This window comes from Sardina pilchardus, chromosome 10 (assembly GCF_963854185.1).
Source record: "Sardina pilchardus chromosome 10, fSarPil1.1, whole genome shotgun sequence".
Taxonomy (NCBI): Eukaryota; Metazoa; Chordata; class Actinopteri; order Clupeiformes; family Clupeidae; genus Sardina; species Sardina pilchardus.
In genome coordinates this window covers 19,955,817-19,968,902 of record NC_085003.1, presented here as the reverse complement: position 1 = coordinate 19,968,902, position 13,086 = coordinate 19,955,817, and the positions used below count along the sequence as shown (strand labels likewise).

Sequence of the window (13,086 nt, the reverse complement as noted above, 5' to 3'; positions counted from 1 at the left end):
TCGCGTCAGGCCTTCATTGGCAGGACTAATTTATTTACGAACTTGTCATTCCAAATAATTGATTGAGATGTCCTTGGCGTGAGCGTGTAATGATATGCAAAGATAAAAGATTTTCTCATTATTGTGGGTAATGTAATTGCGACGCGTGTCGTACAGGCGGAGGGATCAGAGGTGCTCTGCCCGCTGGCCCTCCCGTCTGTCTAGGCCGCCTGAAATGTTTAATTAGAGCAGGTAATGAAATGCGGGGCCCAGACATTGCATGTCGCTCCGACGGGAGCGCAGGGAGTTAACATTACCAGCGGACTCGTGTCCACGACTCCCATCCTGTGACCCCTATCGAATAGGCTTCAGGGTGCGTCACCATTTAACCAAAGACAGATGGTGGGTATCGGGGTCTGTGTGTGGACACGTTCAACTGGTTTGCATTAATGCCCAAATGTGCCTTCTGAGAATATAGGGAAATGATTCTTCGCATATGAAAGTGAACTGATCTACAAGCAAGAGACAAGCGATAGCGCGGTACCTTCATGTGTCACCGACAGACACAATACGATTTGTTCTAGGGCGTTTAATAGTGTTATATGATATCAAGAGTTCCTGTGAAGCTAGATAAAAATGGGGTAGAATATAGAATATAGCTGAGCGGTGGGTCTTGGGCCGCCGACCAGGGGAGTTGCCCTGTGTTCAATAGCCTGAAAAGCTACTGGATGAATTGATGATGTTCTCAGGTCAAGAGATCTCGGCCCAGAATAGCTGACTGGGCATGTTTGAGGCTCCGGCGCAGGGTGGGGATTGTGAACGCTGCATTTCACCTCGCTACTTCTCTAAAGTATTAATTGATGGCCAGCCTCCTCAAATTTTACAAGTTTACAACTGTGCTGGATTTACACGCGCCCTCATCAATGTGATCCGAAAGCTCAACAAGGATACATCTGGTCAGTGGATTTGGGCTTCCCGAGATCCGATTCGGATCAGATTGGTTCACTCCTGCGCATCACTTACCCTCCGGATCCATTCAAACTAAGTGGTTTCATCCCGTTCTGTGGGTGTGATGATGCATGGTCGGTTGTGACACTTAATAATAGTGATGACTCCATCTTCCCATCGCTCCCTCGTTAAATCACATGTGCCAGCTCGCGTTCCTCCTGTAGGCTTATCTACGGCGCGACAGAGGGGAGACCAGTGATAAGTTAGTGTGCGCTCGCAGGTCAAACATATCTCACGTCACATTAGCTCACTGCACCGATTCCACGAGTTGTCCATAGGCTCCGAGACATTGTGTATATCATTTCCAAATGGGCCGACTGTCATATTTGAGTCTGACAGTTCATCCGAAGGGAATGATCGCTGTTCTTGTATGATTTATACACATTAGAGAGACAGTTAATGAACATGTCGCGCCTGGAGAATTATTCAAGGACTTGTAGCGCTTCAGGAGTGCCTTGTCGTCCTTGCTGTCAAGAATGAAGTCATTGCCATATCATCTGCTGTTATGGTAGAGTGTTGTCAAATGTGCAGATCAAGGCCAGCTAGGGCCTGGCATGGTTTGGCACGTGGTATCCCATAACTGCACATGATGCTGCTGCTGCACCTGTCGTGGAGCCAATACAAGTTTATTACGGGAAGGCCTGACACTGAGTGGCAGCGAGTGGTACTACAAACAATAGGACTCATGCTGTAGTATGCTATGTTGGATCTTGGCATTCTGGATCAGTTGCATCTTTTGCATTCTGTTTGCCATAGTACTCGAAAACAATTAATCATCTACTAGTGAAAAACCAGCACACAAAATGTGTATTTTAAGACAATGCTCTAATGCATTAAAAAATAATAATTAAAATAGGTTTTCCTTCCTCCACACTTTTATTTTGTTAAAACAACAACATAGTAGCTTACTTCATATGTATTATTCTAAATGTAGTTCCCAAATTCTACAAAATGATTTATGTAGGATTTATCTACAACACACAGCACTCTCACACCCACACACACACACACACACACACACACGTGTGCATCTGTCCTTTACTGCAATATTGTCACCCAGATATAACAGCAGGTGGCACTGTTACATTGTAAGTAACTGTTGTTTTGATTTGACATTACCTTACCGTGAGCGCGCTTGGCACCCGCCCCTTCGCCATGCTGATAATCCCATTTGGGAATTAAACACAATTTCATGAAGCAGGAATCAATAGAAACATCCACTTTTTATTTATACACTGTCGTCAAGGACATCATTTGCCAGACCTCTGCCAGGGCTTTTAGTGTGTGTTTGAGTGAGAGAGTCTGAGAGACTAGAGACTTCTGTCCCGTCACACTGCAGATGCCAGTCTAACGGCACAGCACCTCACAGAGACACCTTCCAGCAACCCCTTCGGATGTAGCATGGAGCCCCAAATCAATTTCATTTCAGTTGAAGGCCTGGCCAGTGTTTGTGAAATGATAACAAATTCAGGGGAATTTACCAAGACTTTGAAAATGTGGTGGTGGAAAATCAATTAAATATCAGTTCAATTCAATTCAACCTTCAATTTGACACATATTTGGCACAAAACAGCATCTATCAATGTCCGTAAACAGAGCTGACAAATTTCAATTACATTCACTTTACCTCTTCAACAGTATACAAGTATACAACAACTTTATGTCAAAAACAATATTAAAGAATTTGAAAAACCAAGAATACAGACATTTACAAAACAGAAGTTTGGTTTGTAATTGGCACAAGGAACACCAACTGAAATCAAAGGCCAAAGCAGCTGTCACAATACAATTCCGTTTCCCACCAAACCTTGGACCACTCTTTTTATAACACATTCTGTGTCTATTTACTTTCCTCACATATGCACAAACACACACACACACACACACACACACACACACACACACACACACACACAATCACAAGCACGCACACACACACACACACACACACACACACACACACACACACACACACACACACACACACACACACACACACACACACACACACAAAAGCATTGGGATACCTGCCAATTCACCCACAGTAACTTCAGTGACATCTCATTCTAAATCCACAGGTACGATTATGGAGTTGGTCGCCCTCTACATCTGTAACAGCTTCCACTCTTGGGAAAGATTTCCACAAGATTTTAGAGTTTCTATGGAAATATTTGCTCATTCATTCAGTAGCGTATTTGTATTTACGAGGTCAGGCGCTGAAGTTAGGCAAGAAGGCCTGGCGTGCCATGTCTGTTTATCCCAAAGGTGTTCGATGATGTAGAGAACTGGTTCTCTGCAAGCCAGTCACATTCTTCCACACCAAAATCACTTCCACATGTCTTCATGGGCCTTGCTTTGTGCACTGTGCACAGTCATGTTGGTTGAAGGATGATGCCATTTCAGAGGTTGGGATTGGGTTAGTGCAAGGACATCTTAATGTTCCAATATACCAAGAAATTATGGATCATTATGTGTTTCCAGCTTTTTGGGAACATTTCAGGAAATTCATTTTCAGTCCTGGCATTACTGTACCCCAGTGCACAAAGCAAGGTCCAGAAAGACATTGTTGGTGTGAAGTAACTTGCTTCATCCTCTGAAAACAGGTTTCTATATGCCATGAAATACCTTTTGAAGGAACTAGAAGAGATACTGCGAGCCAGGCCTTCTTGTCCAACATCAGTGCCTGAGCTGACTCTTCTGAACGAATGGGCAAAAGGTGGGCTGGGTAAACCCTGCCTGATCTGCCGGCAATTTGGATTTCGCCCTGCAGCTCAGGCTGGAAACCTGCACATCTACTGTATCTCTCCTGCTTCCTGTCCACAAGGTCTGGGTCCAATCACAGACTAGCTTATCCAAAAGGTGCATCCAGATCGTTGGTCTGATTGGTTGAAGGACTATCCAAAAGCATATCATTTGAACTATGCCCATTGATCATGCCTCTTGTGCAGTAGAAATAAAGCGCAGACTCCCCAAGATTGAGCTTAGTATGGTGATAGCCAGACCAGGCAAAATGTCCAGACACTTTAAAATCCTTCGCAAAGGAGTAGAAGTTAACACTGCTGCAAAAGGGGTGGGGGCAGGGGGGGGGGGGCAATTCTATATTAATACATATGGAGGTAGAAAGGTGGAATGGAATGTCACCAACATCCCTGTGGGTGTAATGGCAGGTGTCCCAATACCTCTATCCATCTAGTGTCCATCACTCAAACATGGTTGAGGCCAGGCCTGTTTGTCTGAAGGTCTCGGCCACCTGTTTGGAATGCTGTATTTTGGCGGCGAGCGCCTCAAACACGTCGTTCTGGTCCAGCGCGGTGGCGGTCCGGTAGATGAAGGTGCCCAGCGCCTCCAGGCCTCTCATGCCCAGGTTCACCCCGCAGCCTGCAGGGAAAGAGCACAACACAGCACAGCTCAGCACAGTCTCCTGCACCACCACCACCACCACCACCACCACCCCACCCCGCAGCCTTCAGGGAAAGAGCACAGCACAGCTCAGTACAGCACAGCACAGCTCAGCACAGCACAGCACACATCAGTCTCCTGCACCACCACCACCACCACCACCACCACCACCACCACCCCGCAGCCTTCAGGGAAACAGCACAGCACAGCACAGCTCAGTCTCCTGCACCACCACCACCACCACCACCTCCACCACCCCACCCCGCAGCCTTCAGGGAAACAGCACAGCACAGCACAGCTCAGTCTCCTGTACCACCACTACCACCTCCACCACCCCACCCCGCAGCCTTCAGCGAAAGAGCACAGCACAGCACAGCACAGCTCAGTCTCCTGCAACACCACCACCACCACCACCACCACCACCACCACCCCACCCCGCAGCCTTCAGGGAAAGAGCACAGCACAGCTCAGCTCAGTCTCCTGCACCACCACCACCACCACCACCACCACCACCACCACCACCACCCCACCCCGCAGCCTTCAGGGAAAGAGCACAGCACAGCACAGCACAGCACAGCACACATCAGTCTCCTACACCACCACCACCCCACCCCAGCCCGGCCTGCCAGCACTTAACTCAGTCCTTACGGCCCAATAGCCCACCTCAGGGCCTGGGAACTGCTGCCTCGGCACACTCCCTATTAGCCACTGTGCATCTGCTTTCATCTCAGCTGTGCATTTACTTGCACTTAAGCATGTGCACTATAGTGTATGCCAGCGCCTCCTCTCCTCTCCTCTCCCCCCGCACCGCCTCCCTTATCTGATGCTGGCTTCCCCTCGCTCCACTCCTCCTTGTTTGCTGTCTCCCTGCACTGCTTCTTGACACTGTGTGAGACTTGTTCTTTGCCCTCTATCACCCCGGCGGCGCACGGCCAGCTTTATGGCACCGCACCCGCACGGAGCGTCTGAAATGTGCGCTCGCTCTCAAAACCTGCAGCTTCCTCCACCGCAGCACACACCCCTCACGGATTACCAGAGCCAATCAGAGAGTGATGTGACGCTGGATAATAAAAAGCTGTGAGAAGCTGGCTGTGGAGCCCAGGGCTGCTTCCTCATACAAAGGCAGGCTTGAGGCTGGCGTAGAGGGCTCAATAGCAGCGGTAGTGGTGGAGTTTATGAAGAGGAGGGAGTGACACACGAGAGGGAGAGAGATATGCCGCCCCTGCCTGGCAGAAGAGAGAGAGAGAGAGAGAGAGAGAGAGAGAGAGAGAGAGGCCCTGTCACCGAGCCACGCTGGGTTGTCTGTGATTGGCTGCGTGGCAGAGAGCGTTTCATAACGACTGTCACCGAGCACAAAAGTCACCCTCTCACATCTATTCCAGTCGCCTGGCTGCTTTCTCACCCACTCTGCCTCTCACCTCACACGCAAGCACACACTCTCACTTCCTACACACACACACACATGCACACACACACCCACACACACAGACATACACATGCACACACACACCCACACATGCACAATGAGTAGGGGTTAGTAAGTGCAGAGGCAAAGTGTCTCAAACACAGTTCTTACTCTGACTCAGAGATCATGCAGGGTACAGGTTACTCTGCTCAACTGCATGAGCTTGCAGCTAGAAAAGCCCCAAATAAGGTCCTCACAGCTCGTATAGAACAAGGATAAACCAAATCAAAGACTGAATTTCTGAACTGATCTGTCTTTTCATCTACCTTTTCAACTATGTTTGAATAATTATATTGACTAATGTGCAGCTTTATTCCATTATACTCCTTTAATCCTTGAATGCATTACGTAATGATAATTTGTAAATACTGGGCTCAAGTAAAGTGTTCAAACTGGAATTTGACATCCATCTTTTCTGACATCCCTCTTTTCTCTACTTCCCTTTCTTCCCTGCTTTCCTTTCTTTACCTGCATAGCTCATCCGTCTCTTAAAGCCCAGGGTCTCACCTGTGTCTTAAAGCCCAGGGCCTCACCTGTGTGTTAAAGCCCAGGGCCTCACCTGTGTCTTAAAGCGCAGGGCCTCACCTGTGTCTTAAAGCCCAGGGCCTCACCTGTCTTAAAGCCCAGGGCCTCACCTGTCTTAAAGCCCAGGGCCTCACCTGTGTCTTAAAGCCCAGGGCCTCACCTGTGTCTTTACGCCCAGGGCCTCACCTGTGTCTTTACGCCCAGGGCCTCACCTGTGTCGAAGTTGAGCACGCGCGCTGCCTCTCCCTCCACCGTCACGGCGACGTTGTCTCCCTCGATGTAGGCGGCGTTGACGCGGCGGTGCGACAGCATGATCTCGAACAGCTTCCTGCTGCACTGCATCCTGTGCAGAGTCAGCTCACTCAGCCGCGGCTCGATGTCCGTCTTGTAGGCGTTAAAGGACTGGTGGAAGATGTTCTTCATGATCTACAAAAGGGAGGATGGGTTAATGCCAACGATGAAGTGTGTGTGCGTGTGTGTGTGTGTGTGTGTGGATGTGTGTCTCTCTCTCACTCTCTCTCTCTCTCTCTGTGTGTTTGTGACGGGCCAACCTAACCAACCTAGACCATGCCTATAGGTTGGTTAAGAGTATTTGGTAATATGGTGGTAGCATGTAGCGCAAGCTAAGATAAGCTAGCTGGTTTGTTGCAATGTGGTAGTATGGTGGCAGCTTGGAGGGGAGTGTCTCCAGGACGCTGGTTTCACTGTTAAGCCTTCATGAGGTGTCGTGGGCCTAACTTAACGAAACATTGATGAATGAGGGTGCCCACTTGATAACTCCAATGACATGCTGTATACTGTATACTGCTGTTAGATTGGCCATTTGTCTTGTGTTTGTGACCATTGGTTGGCAGATTGGTGGTGAGCTTGCTTCTTATTTTTGGACAGGGGCCTGTTGATATTTTTTCCTTGGATTTTGGCACAAGGGATTTTAACACCTAATCCTGTGTATTAATGTAGTTGTGTGTGTATGTGTGAGTGTGTGTGTGTGTGTGTGTGTGTGTGTGTGTGTGTTTGGTCATTTACACAGTGCCTTAATTCAAGGTCACTTAACTGAATGAATGGCGCAACAAGATAAGCAACATAAAAGGAAATGAAGCAGAGTGGTAAAAACAACTCAACTGAAAGGACATACGGTATAAGTATAGAACAACATATCTGAATGCACACCATGTTCTAATCCGTCTTTGAATGGCATTATTATGAGCACTTGGTAGCACATCCGTTCCCTTCACCAGCTGCTGAAATAAGGAGTTTTAAGACCAAAACAAAAATGTTTCCAAATGTACAACACTATTCTAGTATGAGAACATAATTGCAATAGGCTACTGTGCTTTCAGATGGTTTTGTTCAGTGCATATTGATTGTATGCTCTGGGCTTTTTTATTACATTTATTGGGTGAAGAAAAACAAAACACTGATCCTTCTGTTATATTATTATGCTAGGTCTGGAAGCATCTGTATTCAGGACAAGGGGAAAAAAACTGGCAAATGCTGCCAGGCCCTTCAGCTCCAGACCCAAAGCGGTGACATTTGAGAGATCTGCGCCTGGATCACTTTAAGATTTGTGTGATGGAAAAGCTCCTGCAGTTGTGGGAGATGATTTGTCACTCACTGCAGAGGCACAAGTCTTAACTGGCACTGCAAAATAAATCATGGCAAACGAATAAACACTGTTCAATTTATCAACCAGCTCCTTTACAATATTACTATAAAAACCATTAAGCTTCATCAATATCAAAACAGCTATAAGCTCCATGCTAGTGCAAGCTGAGTTTGTAAGCGTTAGGATGGCATGTTCAGTCCAGTCCAGTTCTTTTACCCTTTCAAGACCATCTGAGATCTCCCGTCTCCTCTGTGCTGCTGAGCCTACATCATTGCACGGCTCAATTCTCTCTCAAGGAGCAGCAGCCTGTGGGCTTCTTGAACACTCCCATCCCTCCCCTTTCTCAGGCAATCTCAGGCCAACTGCTCTAGCGCGTTAGCAGCCGTACATCATGAATAAAGGGCAGAGCCGCTTACAGTAAAGTGTGCTGCTTTTCTCCAAAGACACATTGATCTTCGGGTCTCCTTCTTCAGATCAGAGCACCCTGACAATAGGCCTCTCCAAGAGGGTGCACCAGCATCTCCCTGAAGATAATAGCAGTGGCCAGCGTCTCTCTTAAGATAATAGCAGTGGCCAGGACACGGCACGGCGTGCTGCACCATCTGGACCAGTGTCCTCCTCACAGCACACAGGCAGCAGAAGAGATCTCCTGATGGAGGCTGCAGTCTTGTGACTCATGCCTTGAGCATCCCTCCCAACCGCACCCCCACCACCACCCCCGCCACTCCTACACACACACACACACACACACACACACACACACACACACACACGCACACACACACACACACACACGCACACACACACACACACACACACACACGCACACACACACACACACACACGCACACACACACACACACACACACACACGCACACACACACAGCCACACACACACACACACACACACACACACACACACACACACACACCAAAGCCTCTGTAAGCCTGTCACCGTGGCCGTGAACAGCTCTGTGTGTTCGTCACCTGCTCTCTTGGCCCCCATGGACACGCGGGCCGTAACCAGGTAACAGTAGCGTCTCGCTGAGTGATAGCCTGATGTGCTGCTCTGACGCCATGTGCTCATTAAGAGCCCTAACTCCATTTAGCTGCTGCTCTTTCACTCCTGCTCCCACTCTCTCCCCCTCTCTCTCTCTCTCTCTCTCTCCCCCCTCTCTCTCTTCCACTCTCTCTCCACTACACTCTTTCGCTCTCCCTCTATTCCTTCCTGTTGCAGCACTTCCTTTTATGCCCTCAGCGCCATAATCCATTCCTTTCCCACAAAAAGAGGAGCATCATAAAATGGCAATATATCACATGTCTGAGAATAGCAGAGATGTCTCTATTTCATTCTCCTGACATCCTCCTATTTAGTTATTCATTCCTTCATTTATGCTGTATTTACTCCTGCATCCTGGCTGTTTTGAAGTTGGTGTCTCTTCCTGTTCCCGTATTCGTTTGATCACTGAGTTCCGTTCGTTTCACCTGGCTACTTACGTCCCACTCCTGCAATCCAGCTCAGCTATGACATGGAAGTGTGTGAGACGAAGGAGCTCTCGCCTGGTACTCCACCCCCCCCCCCCCCCCCCCCCACTTGCCTGCTACAGCTACATTCGGTGCACATGTGCAGGCTTGTCATGGAAGGGAACGCAGCATCTGCGACACAAGTGCCACTCAGCGCAGCACAGTTCCCCAGTAACAGCTGGCAGGTGAGCCGCGGCTCCTGGAGTTTGTGAACGCTCCAATCCCTCGCCTGTGTGAGGCATTCACATGGAAATGCACCCAGCACGGAGCGGAGCGGCACGGCGCGGCGCGACGCCGAACGCACCACATCAAAGGGAGCCGAGGGGGCCGGAGGACATGAACTCGCACAGACACTCACAAACCGACGGGGTGGAATACCCGGCAGGGGGGAGCTCTCCAGTTCAAAATCATCCCACAGCTGTGAAATTGAGAAGTGAGACAGCCCTAGTCCTTAGCAAAATTGAGTTGTCAGAAGACTTCGTTCACACCGTCTGCTATTTTAATTCCTCATTGATCTTTGTTAAACTTAGACACGGGGTGGCAAGTCTGCATTAAAAGTTTCCTCCTTCTCCGGTAGAGAAGTTAGGCCCTACATGCAGGCAGTGGTGTGCAGTGTTGCACATTCATGTGAGTGTGCAGGTGCTGCGTTGCCAGACATTAATATACATTCATCTTGCCCTCCTGCGTCATAATGGCTGGGCTCCGCTTGGCCTCAGATAGATGTCCTGTCGGCCGTTATTAAAATAATCTATAGCGCTCCACATACCGAGGAGTTGTCCTGTCGGCCGTTATCAAAATAATCTATAGCGCTCCACATGCCGAGGAGTTGTCCTGTCGGCCGTTATCAAAATAATCTATAGAGCTCCACATACCGAGGAGTTGGAGGTGTGACGCAGGAAACGCATCATCTTGCTGTCCGCAGCGGTGCAGGCCAGGGCCATGTAGCGGCTCCGGAATGTGCCGTAGATCTTGAGGTGGAAGCCCGGCTTGGCCGTGGTGTGGCCGGATCCACGGGGCTCCTTCAGGACGTCCACCCCGTACGCCGACAGGTCAAAGTACAGGCTGTGAGCTTTGATCTCAGGAGTGGGCACCTGGACCGCAAGACAAAGAAAAATGAGAGAAAATGAGAAAGAGCTTTCAAATGGGGGTTTTAATGCTAGGGTCAATCTGTGGGGAAAGATAACAAAGAAAGCCAACTCATTCCTCTGAGGTTACTCAAGGACGTCATTATGCACAGTGGAGCATAATAACGGCAGAAAACCAGCCCTTGACTTTTGAAATTAATTAAAATTATACTTGGCTCACAGTTGAGTAAACACAAATGGCCCCTCAACCCTCATAACCACTGATAATTACTGCTCTCTCCTTCTCTCCTTCTATGTCTCTCTCCTTCTCTCTGTATCGGCTCATACGTATGCGTTCTCTCTCTCTCTCTCTCTCCCTCTCTCTCTCTACTGCACTGAAGCCAGTCTATGGACTGAAATGAACTAAACTGATCAACTGATCTCTGTCTGCATGAAGAAGTCAGCTCAAGATGGCAGTGGATGGGATAAGGGTGTACTCCAGAGCTAAGGCAGCAGGGACCAGGAAGATATGGTGAAGTGCACATCAGTGCATTTGCTGACAGACCTGCCAAAGAACAAAACCCTTTTTCTGCAGCTCCTTACTGAGAAACTGTGTTGCTTTCTGGAGGAGGTAACTGGAGTCACTAGGCAAAGGCAAACTAATTAGTAAAGGGCCATTTCAGTAGCACAGTAAGTAAACATACACTCAGATATATGAATCATTTACACCAGCGCCAGGGGATGGTATATAACTAAGCTGCCATAGCTGTTGTTGTTGCTTGTGTTTATATATAACTGTTCTAAAACAAGTGTAGATGTGCTCACTGATGCATACCATGTGATAAAGTCTGCACCAACGTTTCACAGTTTGGGATTTCTGCCACCAGCATACTCCTCTAAAATGTCAGCTCTAGACCTCTGCTGGTAGCCTACTTCAGCTACAGCACACTGTCCATGCCAATGGCTGGTCCTGTGTGTATTCCTCGTCCCCTTGACCTTCTCCCCACTCATCTCTGAGCTGCTGGATCTCAGCTCCGCACTGCTCAACTGCATTAGAGGGAAACTGTCAGGGAACCTTTTACTTCCTCCACATCCAAACTGATCAAATTTAGCAGCAAATGAAATGAGGGAAATTAGATTGCCCGGAGCAGATTTCCTGGACTTGGCAACAGAAGCATCCATTCCACACACAAAAAAAAAGAAACAATTCAATACCTTCAGCAAACTTCAGGGCAATCAGCTGAGGTCAAATCAGGAAATTAAATGTTAGCTCTTTGCTGTCTTATGAAATATGAACCTCAGATTGTACCCTTTCTTCAGTCTTTTGTGTGTGTGTGTGTGTGTGTGTGTGTGTGTGTGTGTGTGTGTGTGTGTGTGTGTGTGTGTGTGTGTGTGACACATCTTTGAGTGTGCATTTAAATATGAGGATGTCAGGAGAATGAAATGGAGACATCTCTGCTATTCTCGGCCATTAATTATATAGCCATTTTGATGCTACATTTTTCAAATCTCTCATTCTCTTTACATCATCCAAATAAAGTGAACAAATTTGCTTAGTCATCATCATCATCATCATCCTCATCATCTTCCTGCTTTAGCTCTCTCCTGTGAGGAGTCAGCTAGCCTATCACACTCAACACCGTGCTAGTTGTTTATCTAACCTGCTCTGGAGCCGTTAGGCCACGTAAGGTGTTTGATGAGTTGCTGTGCAAATATCACAGTCTGGCTGGCACAGTGGCAATCAGCCTTCATTTGCCTGTCCTCTGCCCAGGTCTCTATCTCAAGCGTGGACCTACACGAGCAGCTCCAGAAAAGCAACAGTAATCTCTCGCAGCAAGATAGACACAGGGTCTCATATCAAGAGAAAACAGAGACACACAATAGAAAATTATACCACTAGTATTTGAGGTAGACCTGAAATGTTGACAATGGACTTCAAGCTAAACTCTGTCTAAACAAAATGTTGTTCTATAGCCACTACAGTTTGCTATATTTAGTTTTTATATATAGTTTTATTCCAAGTAAAACACAAGGTATATAGCTAGTGTTTCTGTCTTGTTCTTTGTGCTGGCTGGAACTGCCCTTGGCCCACCACACAGCTCTCCCAGTCGAGATAGAGGAATGTCTGAGCCAAAGTGATCCAGCCTCAATCCATCTCAAGCCTGCGAGGTCATTACTGCTGCCCAGTGGCTGACCGGCTGGCTCTCCTCTCCACAGACTCCAGCACTGCATCAGCTGATTAGTGACAGGAGGCCGCTGCAGGTCCAGACCGAAACGAGACTGAAAAATAGACTGGGCTATTTCCGCTGGAGCTTTAACGTTACCGTGACATACGGGCGGCTGCGTGGTGTCGTGTCGTGCGAGAGAGTAAACAGAGGCGAGAAGACGGATGTCATAGATGTGCTAATGAAATGCTTGAGTGGATGCGGGCGAGGCGAGGCGACGCGAGGCGTAGCGACGCGGGAAGCGCACGCTAATTGTTTGGGGTTTGTTGTGCGCGGCAGCGGCAGCGGCG

At 48.2% G+C, this 13,086-nt stretch overlaps 1 protein-coding gene across 1 annotated transcript in view; it reads right to left on the bottom strand.

Moving 5' to 3' along the window:
• Window positions 1-2,197: 2,197 nt before the first annotated feature.
• Window positions 2,198-13,086, bottom strand: part of si:dkey-234i14.6 (uncharacterized) — a 17,191-nt gene continuing 6,302 nt past the window's right edge. The window contains exons 3-5 of the mRNA XM_062546897.1: window positions 10,380-10,598; window positions 6,589-6,802; window positions 2,198-4,365 (exon numbers count right to left, since the gene is read on the bottom strand). Coding sequence (XP_062402881.1) covers window positions 4,187-4,365; window positions 6,589-6,802; window positions 10,380-10,598 — 612 coding nt within the window. The 3' untranslated portion in view covers window positions 2,198-4,186. The remainder of the gene's footprint in view (window positions 4,366-6,588; window positions 6,803-10,379; window positions 10,599-13,086) is intronic.